General features: G+C 44.5%; 1 protein-coding gene across 1 annotated transcript in view; it reads left to right on the top strand.

Annotated features, from left to right (window-relative positions):
- Positions 1 to 20,123, top strand: part of ODR4 (odr-4 GPCR localization factor homolog) — a 175,678-nt gene that overhangs the window by 69,207 nt on the left and 86,348 nt on the right. Inside the window, exons 7-8 of the mRNA XM_069737243.1 lie at positions 16,688 to 16,825; positions 16,909 to 17,004. Of these exons, the coding sequence (XP_069593344.1) occupies positions 16,688 to 16,825; positions 16,909 to 17,004 (234 nt within the window). The remainder of the gene's footprint in view (positions 1 to 16,687; positions 16,826 to 16,908; positions 17,005 to 20,123) is intronic.

Here is a 20,123-nt window from a genome sequence, read left to right as displayed (position 1 = left end):
CTTAAACTTAGGAGAGGAAACCTTCATAGGAACATGACGAGATGACAACCAAACCAAATCCCCAACACGAAGTCGGGGACCAACACAGCGCCGGCGGTTAGCGAAACGTTGAGCCTTCTCCTGGGACAATGTCAAATTGTCCACCACATGAGTCCAAATCTGCTGCAACCTGTCCACTGTATCCACACCAGGAGAGTCCGAAGGCTCAACCTGCCCTGAAGAGAAACGAGGATGGAAACCAGAATTACAGAAAAAAGGCGAAACCAAAGTAGCCGAGCTGGCCCGATTATTAAGGGCGAACTCAGCCAAAGGCAAGAAGGACACCCAATCATCGTGATCAGCAGAAACAAAGCATCTCAGATGTTTCCAAAGTCTGATTAGTTCGTTCGGTTTGGCCATTTGTCTGAGGATGGAAAGCCGAAGAAAAAGACAAATCAATGCCCATCTTAGCACAAAAGGACCGCCAAAACCTCGAAACAAACTGAGAACCTCTGTCCGAGATGATGTTCTCCGGAATGCCATGCAAACGAACCACATGCTGAAAAAATAATGGAACCAGATCCGAGGAGGAAGGCAACTTAGGCAAAGGTACCAAATGGACCATCTTAGAGAAGCGATCACAAACCACCCAAATGACCGACATCCTTTGAGAGACAGGGAGATCTGAAATAAAATCCATGGAAATATGCGTCCAGGGCCTCTTCGGGACCGGCAAGGGCAAAAGCAACCCACTGGCACGAGAACAGCAGGGCTTAGCCCGAGCACAAATCCCACAGGACTGCACAAAAGAACGCACATCCCGTGACAAAGAAGGCCACCAAAAGGATCTAGCCACCAAATCTCTGGTACCAAAGATTCCAGGGTGACCCGTCAACACCGAACAATGAACCTCAGAGATAACTCTACTAGTCCATCTATCAGGGACAAACCGTTTCTCCGCTGGACAACGGTCAGGTCTATCAGCCTGAAACTTCTGCAGCACGCGCCGCAAATCAGGGGAGATGGCAGACAAAATTACCCCCTCTTTGAGAATACCCGCCGGCTCAGAAACACCCGGAGAGTCAGGCACAAAATTCCTTGACAGGGCATCAGCCTTCACATTTTTAGAGCCCGGAAGGTACGAAACCACAAAATCAAAACGGGAGAAAAACAGCGACCATCGAGCCTGTCTAGGATTCAACCGTTTGGCAGACTCGAGATAAGTCAAATTCTTGTGATCCGTCAAGACCACCACGCGATGCTTGGCTCCTTCAAGCCAATGTCACCACTCCTCGAATGCCCACTTCATGGCCAACAACTCACGATTGCCAACATAATAATTGCGCTCAGCAGGCGAGAATTTTCTAGAAAAGAAGGCACATGGTTTCATCACCGAGCCATCAGAACTTCTTTGCGACAAAACAGCCCCTGCTCCAATCTCAGAAGCATCAACCTCAACCTGAAACGGGAGCGAAACATCTGGCTGGCACAACACAGGGGCAGAAGAAAAACGACGCTTCAACTCCTGAAAAGCCTCTACAGCCGCCGAGGACCAATTGACCACATCAGCACCTTTCTTGGTCAAATCAGTCAACGGTTTAGCAACACTAGAAAAATTAGCGATGAAGCGACGGTAAAAATTAGCAAAGCCCGGGAACTTCTGCAGGCTCTTCACAGATGTCGGCTGAGTCCAATCATAAATGGCCTGAACTTTAACAGGGTCTATCTCGATAGTAGAAGGGGAAAAAATGAAACCCAAAAATGAAACCTTCTGAACCCCAAAGAGACATTTCGACCCCTTCACAAACAAGGAATTCGCACGAAGGACCTGGAACACCATTCTGACCTGCTTCACATGAGATTCCCAATCATCCGAAAAGACCAAAATATCATCCAAATATACAATCATGAATCTATCCAGGTACTCTCGGAAGATGTCATGCATAAAGGACTGAAACACAGATGGAGCATTAGAAAGCCCGAATGGCATAACCAGGTACTCAAAATGGCCCTCGGGCGTATTAAATGCTGTTTTCCATTCATCGCCCTGTTTAATTCGCACAAGATTATACGCCCCTCGAAGATCTATCTTGGTGAACCAACTAGCCCCCTTAATCCGAGCAAACAAATCAGACAGCAGCGGCAAAGGGTACTGAAATTTGACTGTGATCTTATTAAGAAGGCGGTAATCAATACAAGGTCTCAAAGAACCATCCTTCTTGGCCACAAAAAAGAACCCTGCTCCCAACGGTGATGACGACGGGCGAATATGACCTTTCTCCAAGGATTCCTTTATATAACTCCGCATAGCGGCGTGCTCTGGCACAGATAAATTAAACAGACGGCCCTTAGGAAACTTACTACCAGGAATCAAATTAATAGCACAATCGCAATCCCTATGAGTAGGTAAGGCACCGGATTTGGGGTCTTCAAATACATTCCGGTAATCTGACAAAAACTCAGGGACTTCAGAAGGAGTGGAAGGCGAAATTGACAGCAATGGAACATCACCATGTACCCCCTGACAACTCCAGCCGGACACAGACATAGATTTCCAATCCAATACTGGATTATGGACCTGTAGCCATGGCAACCCCAAAACGACCACATCATGCAGATTATGCAACACCAAAAAGCGAATATCCTCCTGATGTGCAGGAGCCATGCACATGGTCAATTGAGTCCAGTACTGAGGCTTATTCTTGGCCAAAGGCGTAGCATCAATACCTCTCAATGGAATGGGATACTGCAAGGGCTCCAAGAAAAAACCACAGCGCCTGGCAAACTCCAAGTCCATCAAATTCAGGGCAGCGCCTGAATCCACAAATGCCATAACAGAATAGGACGACAGAGAGCAAATCAGAGTAACGGACAAAAGAAATTTAGACTGTACCATACCAATGGTGGCAGACCTAGCGAACCGCTTAGTGCGCTTAGGACAATCGGAGATAGCATGAGTGGAATCACCACAGTAAAAACACAGCCCATTCCGACGTCTGTGTTCTTGCCGTTCCGCTCTGGTCAAAGTCTTCTCACATTGCATAGGCTCAAGCCTATGCTCAGAGAACACCGCCAAATGGTGCACAGCTTTGCGCTCACGCAAGCGCCGATCGATCTGAATGGCCAAGGGCATAGACTCATTCAGACCAGCAGGCATGGGAAATCCCACCATGACATCCTTAAGGGCTTCAGAAAGACCCTTTCTGAAAATTGCCTCCAGGGCACACTCATTCCACTGAGTAAGCACAGACCACTTTCTAAACTTCTGACAGTACACCTCCGCTTCATCCTGACCCTGACACAACGCCAGCAAGATTTTCTCTGCCTGATCCACTGAATTTGGTTCATCATAAAGCAATCCAAGCGCCAGAAAAAACGCATCTACATCACGCAATGCAGGATCTCCTGGCGCAAGGGAAAATGCCCAGTCTTGAGGGTCACCACGCAACAAAGAAATAATGATTTTTACTTGTTGAACGGGGTCACCAGAGGAGCGGGGTTTCAAAGCTAGAAACAGTTTACAATTATTTTTGAAATTCAGGAACTTAGATCTATCCCCAGAAAACAAATCAGGAATAGGAATTCTAGGCTCTAACATCGGATTCTGAACCACAAAATCTTGAATGTTTTGTACCCTTGCAGTGAGATGATCCACACAAGAGGACAGACCTTGAATGTCCATATCTACACCTGTGTCCTGAACCACCCAGAGGTTAAGGGGAAAAGAAAGACAAAAAACACTGCAGAGAAAAAAAAATGGTCTCAGAACTTCTCTTATCCCTCTATTGAGATGCATTAATACTTTGGGCCAGCTGTACTGTTATGGGCCTGGTGGTTAGGAGCACCCGGAACGACCTGATGGTTAAACTCACACAGGACAAGCTCTGGGAAGTGGGAGCTCTACTGACCGCAACCCCTAATCCTATCACACAACTAGAAATAGCCGTGGAGCGTACCTAACACGACCTAGACGCCTCTTCACAGCCTAAAGGCCCCGTCACACATAGCGACGCTTAAGCGATCCCGACAACGATACGACCTGTCAGGGATCGTTGCTGCGTCGCTATGTGGTCGCTGGTGAGATGTCAAACAGTGAGATCTCCCCAACGACGCAGCAGCGATGCGGCGACCTGTACAACGATGCTATTTCATGACGATTCAATGGGACGTCCTGTCAACGAGGTTGTTGGTAAGGTGTCAAACACAGCGATGTGTGCTACCCAGCGGGACCTTAATGATCAAAAAATGGTCCAGGCCATTCCGACACGACCAGCGATCTCACAGCAGGGGCCTGGTCGCTGCTACGTGTCACACATAGCGAGATCGCTACTGAGGTCGCTGTTGCGTCACAAAACTTGTGACTCAGCAGCAATCTCGCTAGCGATCTCACTATGTGTGACGGGGGCTTTAGAGCTAACTAGCCCTAAAGATAGGCTTTATTTTCTATCTTGCCTCAGAGAAATTCCCCAAAGGAAAAGGCAGCCCCCCACATATATTGACTGTTAGATAAGATGAAAGTCACAAACACAGAAATGAAACAGGTTTCAGCAATGGGAGGCCAGACTTACTAAACAGACTGAGGATAGGAAAGGTATCTTTGCGGTCAGCACAAAAAACTACAAAAGACCATGCAGAGTGTGCAAAAAGACCTCCGCACCGACTCACGGTGCGGAGGTGCCACTCTGCCTCCCAGAGCTTCCAGCTAGCAAGACAAAATCATGATAGCCAACTGCACAAGGAAACAATGAACAAATAATTAGCTAGCAGGGACTTGGCTTCTGCTGGAGTAGACAGGTCACCAGAAAGATCCAAGAGCGAACTGAACCAGTACAAGAACATTGACAGCTGACATGGAGAAACGATCTGAGTGGAGTTAAATAGAACAGCCAGCCAAAGAATAAACTACGTCACCTGTGGAAGGAACCTCAGAAGCAGCAGCTCCACTCACAGCCACCAGAGGGAGTCCATGGACAGAACTCGCCGAAGTACCATTCATGACCACAGGAGGGAGTTCGAAAACAGAATTCACAACAGTGAGTGCTTCCTGGACCATTCGGAATCAAGCGTCTGCAGAGCAAGTTTGCAAAGCTGCGACGTGGTCTAGCCTGCACACTTTCTCAAAGCATTATAATGTCCATACTCAGGCATCTGCAGATGCAAGACTGGGTTGGCGTATTCTGCAGGCAGCGGTAGAGCACCTGTAGACAGCAGGTGCCATGAGTTTACACTGTTATGTTGTTACTAGATGGTAGCCCGATTCAAATGCATCGAGTATTCTAGAATATGTATGTAGTTTATTTATGAAGATTTTAGAATAATACATTGAATACACAGGATTCGGCCGGCCGTGACCAATTAGCGAAACGCATGTCGCTGTTTGTTCGCGGCCGGCCACGTAGTATATTGCACAGCCCACGTAGTATATTGCACAGCTCACGTAGTATATTGCACAGCTCACGTAGTATATTGCACAGCCCACGTAGTATATTGCACAGCCCACGTAGTATATTGCACAGCCCACGTAGTATATTGCACAGCCCACGTAGTAGATTGCACAGCCCATGTAGTATATTGCACAGCCCACACAGTATATAGGAATGTGGGCATCATATCCCTGTTAAAAAAAAAAAAAAAAAATATTAAAATAAAAAAAATAGTTATATACTCCCCTTCCGGTGGCGCCTGGATCATGGCGAAGCGGTTACCGACGCTTCTCGCGCGCTCTGGAGACCGCTACATCATCTCGTGAGATTGCAATGCATGGAGCGGTCACCGGAGCGTCGCGAGGAGCGCGAAAGGCCTGTTCTGGATCCGAGGGGCCGACGGACGGTGAGTATATAACGATTTTTTTTTTATTATTATTTTTAACATTAGATTTTTTTACTATTGATTCTGCATAGGCAGCATCAATAGTAAAAAGTTGGTCACACAGGGTTAATAGCAGCATTAACGGAGTGCGTAACACCGCGGCATAACGCGGTCCTTAAGCGCTGCCATTAACCCTGTGTGAGCGCTGACTGGAGGGGATTATGGAACGGGCACTGACTGCGGGGAGGAAGGAGTGGCCATTTTGCCGCCAGACTGTGCCCGTTGCTGATTGGTCGTGGCTGTTTTGCTACGACCAATCAGCAACTTGGATTTCCATGACAGAGGCCGCCACCAATGGATATCCATGACAGAAAGACGGAAGTGACCCTTAGACAATTATATAGTAGATTTCCAACCCAGGGACTGCTTTGGGACGTCCCACGGTCCTGTGTCCCCCAATGTGGCGATGGAGAAATAGGGATTTTTGTGTACTCACCGTAAAATCCTTTTCTCCGAGCCACTCATCGGGGAACACAGGACTGTGGGTGTATGCTGCTGCCACTAGGAGGCTGACACTAAGTAAATACAAAAAAAGGTTAGCTCCTCCTCTGCAGTATACACCACCCACTGGCTCCGGATATTACCAGTTCAGTAACAAAGAGGTAGGAGATTAACAAAAATTAACCGTAGGTACAACATCTCAGAGACTAGAACTCTCATCATAGGCAACAGGCCAGAAGGGGTGGGTGCTGTGTCCCCCAATGAGTGGCTCGGAGAAAAGGATTTTACGGTGAGTACACAAAAATCCCTATTTTTCAGTCAAGATGGGGTTCGGAGTGTACATTAATGTGAAAAAATGAACTTTTTTTAATTTACCAAATGGCAGCAATGAAACAAAGATTTAAAAATGTAAAGGGGTCTGAATTTTTTCCGTACCCACTGTATATTAAAAAGAATTATACACGTGATCTGCAAAGCAGGACATGCGTTAAATGTGAAATATCCCTTCATTTAAATAGACACAGCATCAATAGAACACAAAATATTTTCCTAGAAACCTAACAAATCGTCTCACTCAGGAGCACTATAGCGTGCAAACATTAAATATATGACATTTGAATTGCTTTACTGCTCTATAAAATTGAAAAATTGAGAATACTTAGCGCATAAACTGGCAAAATAATGTGTACTTGTCAGCCATGATAGCTGAGGCGTGGAGTGCTCAGTCAGAGGCCCTATGTATACAAATATCAAACGACTGATTGTCAGGCCCCTCTCTCTAATGGACAAGACTATGACAAAAAAAGTCTACAATTCCAGGTTTCGATAAAGAAGCCTCTAGTGTATCCAGCACAGATTGGCGAAAAGACACAATCTTGGAGTAAGAGAGCCATGTCTTGTTTTCTGGTTCACCTGCGGGATTATTCCCGGCTGTGAGGTATCTGTTGGTAGGACTGATTCTTCCTGGGAAGTGGTCACAAAGCTCAGTGTGTAATACATACTGTTAATATACAGAATAAGCCCAACATAAAACTGCTTTCTTGTATTTTTTATCTTTTTTTCATCTGTCTGCCCCTCGGTGTATCCAGAGTCACATATCCGAATGAGCGGTCCTTTTCTTACCTGCTAAAAGTTCATTTGTCAGCAGGGCTTGCTTCTGCTCAGTGCTGCAGACCCCTAAGGGTATTTTTCCACTGTCAGTATCAGCAGCGCTTTGGACGCAGCACATGTCCGCTCCGTCCAAAGTGCTGCCGGCTTTTGTATGCGCGGTGATTCCACATATGTTCACTGAACCGTGCGGAATCATCACATCCTATACATATGACGGTTATATTTATCTTAGGGAGACTGAGCGTCGCCGCAAGATAAATAGACATGCTGCAGCCTGGAAAGATGTGTAAATAGCAAAAAGGGGAACCTAAAATATAACGTTTAATAAGTACTAATTAAAAAACCATACGACACAACATATAATGAAAAAAAAACCGTACATTGACCAACAGGTCAATCAGACAGAGAACTGATAACCAGTCCAAAGAGAAAAAAAAAACAGTAGTCAGTTTGGAACCCCTACACAGCCTTCAGGGCTTATAATCACAATATGCACCCTGTCAAAATAAAGCAGGGGAACCAACATTACAATTATATGCTACTGTGAAAGATATAACTTCAAGTTCTCTATAAGGTGAAAAGAAGAAAGCACCGCTATCTATCACCAGTAAGAAACCTTCAAATACACGGGGATACACATAAAGCTATTGGAACAGTCTCACCAAGTTGTGATGCTGCAGCATTTTGAGATGTATTCCCCATGTAAAAATAAGAGTCCTTATGGATCAGGTATCGACCATCTAGAATCCGTTGGACTTCCGGACCACCTCCTGCGTTAAAGACCACCTCCCTACGCGTTTCATCTCAGAGAAGAATCCTCAGGGGACACGGCAGTCAGTACGTGGTCAGGGTTTGAAGGAGCGCTCAACCGAGACATGAAATCTCCAGGGAGCCTCTCATCAAATCACCCAAAAATGGCGTCTCTTTTATATGGTACTCCTATCAGGGGTAATGCCTATTCATCCAGAACAGCTGAACTTTAGCCAATCAGTCCTGGGCTTACATCCCACAGCGGTCCAACTAACCTCATTGGTGAATCAGGGTTAATGGCCTGGATTCCACGTGGATTACACAACAATGGAGGTGTGTGTCAGGTACACCTCCGTCTTACAGTGAAGGGCGCACACCTCTGACTCATAACAATGAGTCACAGACATGCGCAAAGACTCTGGAACGCAAGCGGCGTTGATGCTATCAGAGCGTGCGCGTCTGACTCAATTAGTGAGTCACAACCAGGCGCCTTGAACGCAAATAGTGGCGAGGACATCTATGCCCAGGTGCGCATATATGACTCACCAAAGTGAGTCGCAACCAACCACCTGTGTTACAGAGGGTGGATCATGTTATAGCCAATACAAATGCCAGGTCCATAGTTCTGACGTAAGATGTGCTCAACACCCCGGCAATAAAGCATTAACTAGAGATCAGCAGAGATTTACGCAGACAACGCTCACACACCTACGCAGACAGTGCTCATCCACTGCTTCTAAGTTCGAACCCACCCCACATAACTTTGTAAAATTAAAACGGCATTCAGTAAAAATTCTACTCCATTACCTATAAGACACTTCACACCATTTAGTGCCCCGCACACAAAAAAAAATGGGGAAACAACCTATTATATGTCTTTTAAACCAAGGGGAAGAGAAGATAAAGTGCCGTAATTATTAAGTGGGGGATTCACTTCATAAGGAAGACAGACCACTGAATTTAGGAAATAAAACAAGGCCGTTGTGTCTCATCAAAGAGAGAAAAAAAATAAAAAACTACAAATTCCTCTCTTATCAACTTAGGGCCCCCAGGTCTAAAGCTAACAAAGACCCGGGGCACAAAAGTACCTGATTGTATATCAGTATAAAGTAATGAGTATTTTGGCTGGCTTCAAAAAATACGACACGGACAGACAAACAAAAAGACCCACCAGGGTACAAGGGCATCCGATGGAAAAGAAAAAGGGGGGATGATAAGAGCGGGGAGACAAACCGGGCACCAGGTCCACAAGAAGGTCCAAACTGTATAGGGCCATAACGGAAAGGGACAGAAAACGGAAAAAATTGAATGACAGATGAGGGAGGTAAGCCTAAATGAGGCCCTGATGACATACTAAACTACCTCCACCCTACCTAACAGCGGAGGTTGGCACCCTAAACCTGCGCAGCGGCGCCCCCACTCGACGGCGGCTATCCCTGACTGATATACCCTATTAGTGCCCTCACCGCTTTAAAGAAAAGAGACAAAGGAAAGTTGCTCATTCAGTCCTGCTGGATATGTGGAGCCCAGTTTATATATCCATCTTGTCTCATGTTGGAGAATTATTTTGTCCCAATCACCCCCCCGAATTGGTTTAGTGACCTTCTCTATGCCCATGAATTTTACTGTGGATGTATCACCCCCATGGACCAAGTTAATGTGTCTAGCCAACAGAGTCTCTCTTTTCTTTACAATATCCCTCAAATGTTCTCCAATTCTCCTTCTTAATTCTCTGATCGTTTTACCAACATAAATCAGGTCACAGTCACATATGGCTCTATATATGACGCCCTCACTTCTACAGTTTATAAAAGATCGAATCTCAAAAATTTCACTTTTATCCGTTGATTTAAAGGTTTTTCCAACTTCGATATTTTTACAGGCTACGCAGCCACTGCATCTATAACAACCAGTCACTTTAGACGCTAACCATGTATGGGGTTGTGGTTCAGAAAAATGACTATGCACTAGTCGATCCTTGATTGAGCGACCCCTTTGAAATGTGATTTGAGGGAATGGAGGTAAGGAATCCCCAATATCCTTATCCATGGAAAGATGCACCGCATGTGCGTATACGCAGGAAAACCGGAGGCGTCTCAGCACGCATAATGGAGATGGGATTTCATAAAATCCCCTCCACTATGCTGTAACATCTGGCAACTGCGGCTGTACGCAGCATCTAATGCGCAGCTTGTACTGACCGTGGAAACATACCCTCGCTCCCCCTCCTGTGTGCTCCTGACTAACTAGATGTGAGATGTCATCAAGCTAATCTTAGTGTAGACGTCGCCTTATGCCTCTGTGCGTTCTCGGCTCCCATACAATACTTCTTATTTTCTGCCATCTACATCACTATATCTGTTGTGGGCCTTTTCACACTCCAAGACAAACTGATAGGGAATTAGGATTGCGAGTCCCAATGAGGACAGTGATGATAAATCAAAATAAACAAATGGGCCGAATAGCCCCAGCCAGCTCACCGATAGCCACAGGTGCATGGAACTCCGTCTTGACTGGACGTAGAGTAGGCAAAAGAGGAAAAAATGGATGTTCCAGCTCCTTAAATTCAAAATCTTTATTACACCATTAACCCCTCTGTGACCTTAGACGTACTATCCCGTCGAGGTGCCCTGGGCTTATCTGACCCTGGACGGGATAGTACGTCATAGCCGATCGGCCGCGCTCACGGGAGGAGCGCGGCCGATCGCGGCCGGGTGTCAGCTGCTTATCGCAGCTGACATCCGGCACTATGTGCCAGGAGCGGTCACGGACCGCCCCCGGCACATTAACCCCTGGCACACCGCGATCAAAGATGATCGCGATGTGCCGGCGGTGCAGGGAAGCACCGCGCAGGGAGGGGACTCCCTGCGGGCTTCCCTGAGACCCCCGGAGCAACGCGATGTGATCGCGTTGCTGCGAGGGTCTCACCTCCCTCCCTGCTCCCTCCAGCCCCGGATCCAAGATGGCCGCGGATCCGGGTCCTGCAGGGAGGGAGGTGGCTTCACAGAGCCTGCTCAGAGCAGGCACTGTGAAGGCTGCAGCGCTGCATGTCAGATCAGTGATCTGACAGAGTGCTGTGCAAACTGTCAGATCACTGATCTGTGATGTCCCCCCTGGGACAATGTAAAAAAGTAAAAAAAAAATTTTCCAAATGTGTAAAAAAAATAAAAAAAAATATTCCAAAATAATGAAAAAAAAAAAAAATATATTATTCCCATAAATACATTTCTTCATGTAAATAAAAAAAAAAAAACCAATAAAAGTACACATATTTAGTATCGCCGCGTCCGTAACGACCCGACCTATAAAACTGTCCCACTAGTTAACCCCTTCAGTAAACACCGTAAGAAAAAAAAAAAAAAAGAGGCAAAAAACAACGCTTTATTATCATACCGCCGAACAAAAAGTGGAATAACACGCGATCAAAAGGACAGATATAAATAACCATGGTACCGCTGAAAGCGTCATATTGTCCCGCAAAAAACGAGCCGCCATACAGCATCATCAGCAAAAAAATAAAAAAGTTATAGTCCTGAGAATAAAGCGATGTAAAAATAATTATTTTTTCTGTAAAATAGTTTTTATCGTATAAAAGCCCCAAACCATAAAAAAATGATATAAATGAGGTATCGCTGTAATCGTACTGACCCGAAGAATAAAACTGATTTATCAATTTTACCAAACGCGGAACGGTATAAACGCCTCCCCCCAATAGAAATTCATGAATAGCTGGTTTTTGGTCATTCTTCCTCACAAAAATCGGAATAAAAAGTGATCAAAAAATGTCACGTGCCCGAAAATGTTTTCAATAAAAACGTCAACTCGTCCCGCAAAAAACAAGACCTCACATGACTCTGTGGACCAAAATATGGAAAAATTATAGCTCTCAAAATGTGGTATTGCAAAAAATATTTTTTGCAATAAAAAGGGTCTTTCAGTGTGTGACGGCTGCCAATCATAAAAATCCGCTAAAAAACCCGCTATAAAAGTAAATCAAACCCCCCTTCATCACCCCCTTAGTTAGGGAAAAATAAAAAAATGTATTTATTTCCATTTTCCCATTAGGTTAGGGTTAGGGCTAGGGCTAGGGTTAGGGCTAGGGTTAGGGTTGGGGCTACAGTTAGGGTTGGGGCTAAAGTTAGGGTTAGGGTTTAGATTACATTTACAGTTGGGAATAGGGTTGGGATTAGGGTTAGGGGTCTGTCAGGGTTAGAGGTGTGGTTAGGGTTATCGTTGGAATTAGGGTTAGGGGTGTGTTTAGATTAGGGTTTCAGTTATAATTGGGGGGTTTCCACTGTTTCGGCACATCAGGGGCTCTCCAAACACGACATGGCGTCCGATCTCAATTCCAGCCAATTCTGCGTTGAAAAAGTAAAACAGTGCTCCTTCCCTTCCGAGCTCTCCTGTGTGCCCAAACAGGGGTTTACCCTCACATATGGGGTATCAGCGTACTCAGGACAAATTGGACAACAACTTTTGTGGACCAATTTCTCCTGTTACCCTTGGGAAAATACAAAACTGGGGGCTAAAAAATAATTTTTGTGGGAAAACAAAAAGATTTTTTATTTTCACGGCTCTGCGTTATAAACTGTAGTGAAACACTTGGGGGTTCAAAGTTCTCACAACACATCTAGATAAGTTCATTGAGGGGTCTAGTTTCCAATATGGGGTCACTTGTGGGGGGTTTCTACTGTTTAGGTACATTAGGGGCTCTGCAAACGCAATGTGACGCCTGCAGACCAATCCATCTAAGTCTGCATTCCAAATGATGCTCCTTCCCTTCTGAGCCCTCCCATGCGCCCAAACGGTGGTTCCCCCCACATATCGGGTATCAGCGTACTCAGGACAAATTGGACAACAACATTTAGGGTCCAATTTCTCCTGCTAACCTTGGAAAAATACAAAACTGGGGGCTAAAATATAATTTTTGTGGGAAAAAAATTTTGTTTTATTTTTATGGCTCTGCATTATAAACTTCTGTGAAGCCCTTGGTGGGTCAAAGTGCTCACCACACATCCAGATAAGTTCCTTAGGGGGTCTACTTTCCAAAATGGTGTCACTTGTGGGGGGTTTCAATGTTTGGGCACATCAGTGGCTCTCCAAACGCAACATGGCGTCCCATCTCAATTCCTGTCAATTTTGCATTGAAACGTCAAACGGCGCTCCTTCCCTTCCGAGCTCTCCCATGCGCCCAAACAGTGGTTTACTGCCACATATGGGGTATCAGCGTACTCAGGACAAATTGGACAACAACTTTTGAGGTCCAATTTCTTCTCTTACCCTTGGAAAAATAAAAAATTGGGGGCAAAAATATAATTTTTGTGAAAAAATATGATTTTTTATTTTTACGGTTCTGCATTATAAACTTCTGTGAAGCACTTGGTGGATCAAAGTGCTCACCACACATCCAGATAAGTTCCTTAGGGGGTCTACTTTCCAAAATGGTGTCACTTGTGGGGGGTTTCAATGTTTAGGCACATCAGTGGCTCTCCAAACGCAACATGGCGTCCCATCTCAATTCCTGTCAATTTTGCATTGAAACGTCAAACGGCGCTCCTTCCCTTCCGAGCTCTCCCATGCGCCCAAACAGTGGTTTACTGCCACATACAGGTCCTTCTCAAAAAATTAGCATATAGTGTTAAATTTCATTATTTACCATAATGTAATGATTACAATTAAACTTTCATATATTATAGATTCATTATCCACCAACTGAAATTTGTCAGGTCTTTTATTGTTTTAATACTGATGATTTTGGCATACAACTCCTGATAACCCAAAAAACCTGTCTCAATAAATTAGCATATTTCACCCATCCAATCAAATAAAAGTGTTTTTTAATAACAAACAAAAAAACCATCAAATAATAATGTTCAGTTATGCACTCAATACTTGGTCGGGAATCCTTTGGCAGAAATGACTGCTTCAATGCGGCGTGGCATGGAGGCAATCAGCCTGTGACACTGCTGAGATGTTATGGAGGCCCAGGATGCTTCAATTGCGGCCTTAAGCTCATCCAGAGTGTTGGGTCTTGCGTCTCTCAACTTTCTCTTCACAATATCCCACAGATTCTCTATGGGGTTCAGGTCAGGAGAGTTGGCAGGCCAATTGAGCACAGTAATACCATGGTCAGTAAACCATTTACCAGTGGTTTTGGCACTGTGAGCAGGTGCCAGGTCGTGCTGAAAAATGAAATCTTCATCTCCATAAAGCATTTCAGCCGATGGAAGCATGAAGTGCTCCAAAATCTCCTGATAGCTAGCTGCATTGACCCTGCCCTTGATGAAACACAGTGGACCAACACCAGCAGCTGACATGGCACCCCACACCATCACTGACTGTGGGTACTTGACACTGGACTTCAGGCATTTTGGCATTTCCTTCTCCCCAGTCTTCCTCCAGACTCTGGCACCTTGATTTCCGAATGACATGCAAAATTTGCTTTCATCAGAAAAAAGTACTTGGGACCACTTAGCAACAGTCCAGTGCTGCTTCTCTGTAGCCCAGGTCAGGCGCCTCTGCCGCTGTTTATGGTTCAAAAGTGGCTTTACCTGGGGAATGCGGCACCTGTAGCCCATTTCCTGCACACGCCTGTGCACGGTGGCTCTGGATGTTTCCACACCAGACTCAGTCCACTGCTTCCTCAGGTTCCCCAAGGTCTGGAATCGGTCCTTCTCCACAATCTTCCTCAAGGTCCGGTCTCCTCTTCTCGTTGTACAGCGTTTTCTGCCACATTGTTTCCTTCCAACAGACTTACCATTGAGGTGCCTTGATACAGCACTCTGGGAACAGCCTATTTGTTGAGAAATTTCTTTCTGGGTCTTACCCTCTTGCTTGAGGGTGTCAATGATGGCCTTCTTGACATCTGTCAGGTCGCTAGTCTTACCCATGATGGGGGTTTTGAGTAATGAACCAGGCAGGGAGTTTATAAAAGCCTCAGGTATCTTTTGCATGTGTTTAGAGTTAATTAGTTGATTCAGAAGATTAGGGTAATAGGTCGTTTAGAGAACCTTTTCTTGATATGCTAATTGATTGAGACAGGTTTTTTGGGTTATCAGGAGTTGTATGCCAAAATCATCAGTATTAAAACAATAAAAGACCTGACAAATTTCAGTTGGTGGATAATGAATCTATAATATATGAAAGTTTAATTGTAATCATTACATTATGGTAAATAATGAAATTTAACACTATATGCTAATTTTTTGAGAAGGACCTGTATGGGGTATCAGCGTACTCAGGACAAATTGGACAACAACTTTTGGGGTCCATTTTCTCCTGTTACCCTTGGTAAAATAAAACAAATTGGAGCTGAAGTAAATTTTTTGTGTAAAAAAGTTAAATGTTCATTTTTATTTAAACATTCCAAAAATTCCTATTAAACACCTGAAGGGTTAATAAACTTCTTGAATGTGGTTTTGAGCACCTTGAGGGGTGCAGTTTTTAGAATGGTGTCACACTTGGGTATTTTCTATCATATAGACCCCTCAAAATGACTTCAAATGAGACGTGGTCCCTAAAAAAAATGGTGTTGTAAAAATGAGAAATTGCTGGTCAACTTTTAACCCTTATAACTCCCTAACAAAAAAAAAAATTGGTTCCAAAATTATGCTGATGTAAAGGAGACATGTGGGAAATGTTACTTATTAAGTATTTTGTGTGACATATCTCTGTGATTTAATTGCATAAAAATTCAAAGTTTGAAAATTGCGAAATTTTCAAAATTTTCCCCAAATTTCCGTTTTTTTCACAAATAAACGCAGGTACTATCAAAGAAATTTTACCACTATCATGAAGTACAATATGTCATGAGAAAACAATGTCAGAATCACCAGGATCCGTTGAAGCGTTTCGGAGTTATAACCTCATAAAGGGACAGTGGTCAGAATTGTAAAAATTGGCCTGGTCATTGACGTGCAAACCACCCTTGGGGGTAAAGGGGTTAAAAACATAGTGTTCATCAGGAGTCCTCAAATTCTGTGAATGTACACTTGAGGCGCTAAGAGTCTAGTGCCGCGTCTCGATCTGTAGGTAGATCTTTGTCACAGCTACACAGTGACGATAATGACTGTAAAGTGCTGCGAATATGATAGCACTATATAAACCATGCATAATAATAATACATCATGAGCTGATTATAGCAGAGCTGGACATATGTACGTTATTATAAGACCGCGTTGTGATTTTGGAAATACCTCTTCAATGATGACCATCTCTGGTATTGATCCTCCTGAACAACATGCAGACAGAAAATGCTTGTGTGTAAAAGCTGCATTTATGTGTGTGATGCCAGCCATGGGGCTCCTGGAGTTGATTACATGAACCACAGCCACTTTCAGTCCATGTGAGGAGCTCGAACCTCCACCTCTGACTCCTGACGTCTGACCGTGACCATAAACGTTGCATCGTCCCTATCACAAATGGCTGTATGGAGTGGAGAGCTGGACAATGAGATCTGGAAAATAGCGGTCTAATTATAGGAATGTCCAAGACCGGAAATAATGACTCTATATTCAGGCTTATATTTGTGTGATTTCAGAGCACAGCAAAACCAGCTGATTGGAAATGCCACAATGCCCCTTCATCTTGGCTTACGATAGACTGTAATGTTCATGTAGACCTGACCATACCATTGTCTTCATCTGCAACTTATCAAGAAAAACAGAGATGTACAAGAGTGAGTGTTTTATCCTTTCATGTAGACTATTTGGTATAATAACCAGTAAGTGGTTGTCTAAAACATACAATACACTCTTATAGCAAGGATTGGCACAGTGGGCAAAAGAACTAGAAAATGCCATCGTGTTTTTCAATGGACAAGTGAAAGACCCAGACGGTGACCTGATTGAAGAGCAGGTAAGACATTACATTGCGAAAAAATTCACTTATATGTAGGTATTGTGGTGTTTTCTGTCACCCACACAAGTCATATCCATTTACTTATGAAGTTGTACAGCCTTATGATATTTTTTATTTACATATATATTTTACCAAGGGCTGAGACTAGTATAAAAAATCCTGAGAAAGGCTACTTTCACACTGGCGTTTTTTGCAATACGTCGCAATGCGTCGTTTAGGGGAAAAAACGCATCCTGCAAAGTTGTTTGCAGGATGCATTTTTGCCCCATAGATTAACATTTGCGACGCATTGACACACGTTGCAACCGTCGTGCGACGGTTGCGCCGTGTTGTGACGGACCGCCGGGAGCAAAAAACGTTACATGTAACGTTTTTTGCTGCCGACGGACCGCTTTTTCCGACCGCACATGCGCGGCCGGAACGCCGCCCCCACCTCCCCGCACCTTACAATGGGGCTGAATATAAACATCACTGCACACGTTCAAGAGGAAGATATGCTTCAAGTGGAAATTTATTTATAGTGGATTCAAGACAAAGCGACTGGTAAGTTTTGACGTTTCAGCTAATACATAGCCTTGGTCACAACGTCGCTGGAAAAAATACAAAAAATACAAATATTTACAATCAGGTATATACAATGATTGATGCAATCATGTTCTGTACACTATATACAAGATATACAAAGTTTTTGTGATGTTCATGTACAGAGTAATGACTCTGTGAGACAATGTAACGAGATGTACTCCAATAGATGATGGGGGTATTATAGCAATGGGATATATATATAGCGAGAGACTAGTCAAAGGAAATGCATATTCAAATATGTGTACACAGATGTGTGTACATGGAATAGTGCATGCAAATAAGTTACATGAGCGTATAGTAATTGTTTCCAAATAATTACACAAGGCAATGGGGTGGTCTATGCAATTAAGTTACATGAGCGTATAATAATCATTTCAAAGTAATAACACAAGGCAAAGGGGTGGCCTACCCAATGTGCAGAGTCTGTCTTAGTTCAGGATAATATAGGTGAAGTATTGACGAAGGTTACGTCCTGTCAGGAATAGATATTGAAGAATGTACATAAGTGTGAATGCTCCCTATGAATATGTTGGAGTATGTTAGAACATGTGGAGGGTAACATGGACCTACCCTGGTGGTTTCGTAAGTTGCTGTATGTTCCGGGCTGAGCAATGCCTCTCTGGACAAAATAGGTAAATATCGAGGTCATGTGCCAGGAGCCTGTTGAAAGGCATAATGATGAGAATCTATACTTGTGCTGTTATGGCTTCAAAGGTAAAGTAAAGAACCTGACCTGTGGGTATGTTTAACGGCAAAAAACCATTTCAATGTCATAGGTTATGGAGTCCAACAGGCATGTTTAATTAATGCTCCATAAGGTAAGGTACCCGTGTAATCAGCATGTGTGCAGCACTGACTGAGAACATAAGATATGAGATGTGTTGCATTAGAGACAGAGAAATAAGTAGTGATTAGAAGTAATTAGGATATACTTAGCTGGTGGGTTCGACATATGTCCATGAATGGTATGGTGGTATAAAGCTGACACTTCCGTGTCTGAGCTGGAGCTGGTGCTGGTACTCCTAGGGCCAACCGGTGTAGATACTCCAGTGTCCAGGCTGTGACCGGCGCTGTGAGGTAGTGAGCGTAACTAATGACACATTAGATTGCATCAATCATTGTATATACCTGATTGTAAATATTTGTATTTTTTGTATTTTTTCCAGCGACGTTGTCACCAAGGCTATGTATTAGCCGAAACGTCAAACACTTACCAGTCGCTTTGTCTTGAATCCACTATAAATAAATTTCCACTTGAAGCATATCTTCCTCTTGAACGTGTGCAGTGATTAGAGTTGAGCGACCTTGACCTTTTTAGAGTCGAGCCGGGTTTTGCGAAACCCGACTCTGTCCAAAGTCGGGTCGAGTGAAATCGGCCGATTATGACGTAAAGTCGGGATCGACCGAAACACGAAACCCAATGCAAGTCAATGGGGCAGCATAGTCGGCAGTGAGTGGGGGCCAGGAAAACACCTAGAGTACACATTTTAATGTCAATACCATCCATTCTTCTTAATGAAGCTTGTCAAGCGTAATTTACCTTATAATAATTGGAAGGCATTTGAAATTGGGGGTCATTTGGCTAAAGTTGTGGGGGGTAGGGCTGGTTCAAGTAATTAGTGGGCCCAGGAAATCTGGACCACGTCACGGCAGTGGAGCAGGGAGAGGTAAGTATTTCAACTTTGCAAGTGCTGTGAACCTGAGCAAGCAGGGGGGGCCCACTCGTTGGCATTGGCACTGGCACAGGGCCCCTCAAAGTACAGCGGTGTGTTTGCACGGCGGGGGCGCCTCCCACCGGCAGCAACACTTTTGCGTACTATGAGAGGCCCTGTGCCAGTGACGTCGCCAACTAGTATTCCTCCCCCCACCTGATGAAGGAACCTGCACTTTCATCTGCACCTTCCTCTTTGTCCCCGTGTAAGGTGGTATGGTATGCGGGAAGAGCAACCTGACTTTCAGCAGGGTCACAATGTTGTTGTGTAGCGTGCACGGGGAATGTTGCGTTATGGGTCAGTGTACCAGCAGACTCATCTATCACTGGCTGGGCAATGGGCACGATGAAGTGGAAACACAGATATAGGCCCAAAGAAGAAAGTGGGCTAAATGCAGTTCAAAATTGGTAACACAGGAATAACCAGGGGGCATTGCAGTGGAGGACAACTGGAATGAGAGGCTGACACAGAGAGTAGGGCCAAATCAGTAAGTAGTCGAAATGCAGTTCAACATTGGCAACCGTAGTAAACAGGCGGCACAGCTTTGTTCAGTGGAGGAGAACAGCAAGGAGTGGCAGACACCGATAGTAGGCCCCAACCCAACAAGTAGGCCAAATGCAGTCTAACATTAACAACTACTTAACGAGAGGCTGAAAATGGAATTTCAGGACAGGAAACCAGGAGAACAGCAAGGAGTGGCAGACACCGATAGTAGGCCCCAAACCAACTAGTACGCCAAATGCAGTTGTTCCATTTAACCACAATTTAATGAGAGCCTGAAGATAGAAGCTCAGGAAAGGCAACCTGGGGAACACCTTG

The sequence above is a fragment of the Ranitomeya imitator genome, chromosome 8, assembly GCF_032444005.1.
Source record: "Ranitomeya imitator isolate aRanImi1 chromosome 8, aRanImi1.pri, whole genome shotgun sequence".
Taxonomy (NCBI): domain Eukaryota; kingdom Metazoa; phylum Chordata; class Amphibia; order Anura; family Dendrobatidae; genus Ranitomeya; species Ranitomeya imitator.
The sequence above is the reverse complement of the archived record's forward strand: the minus strand, read 5'-3'. Positions and strand labels throughout refer to the sequence as shown.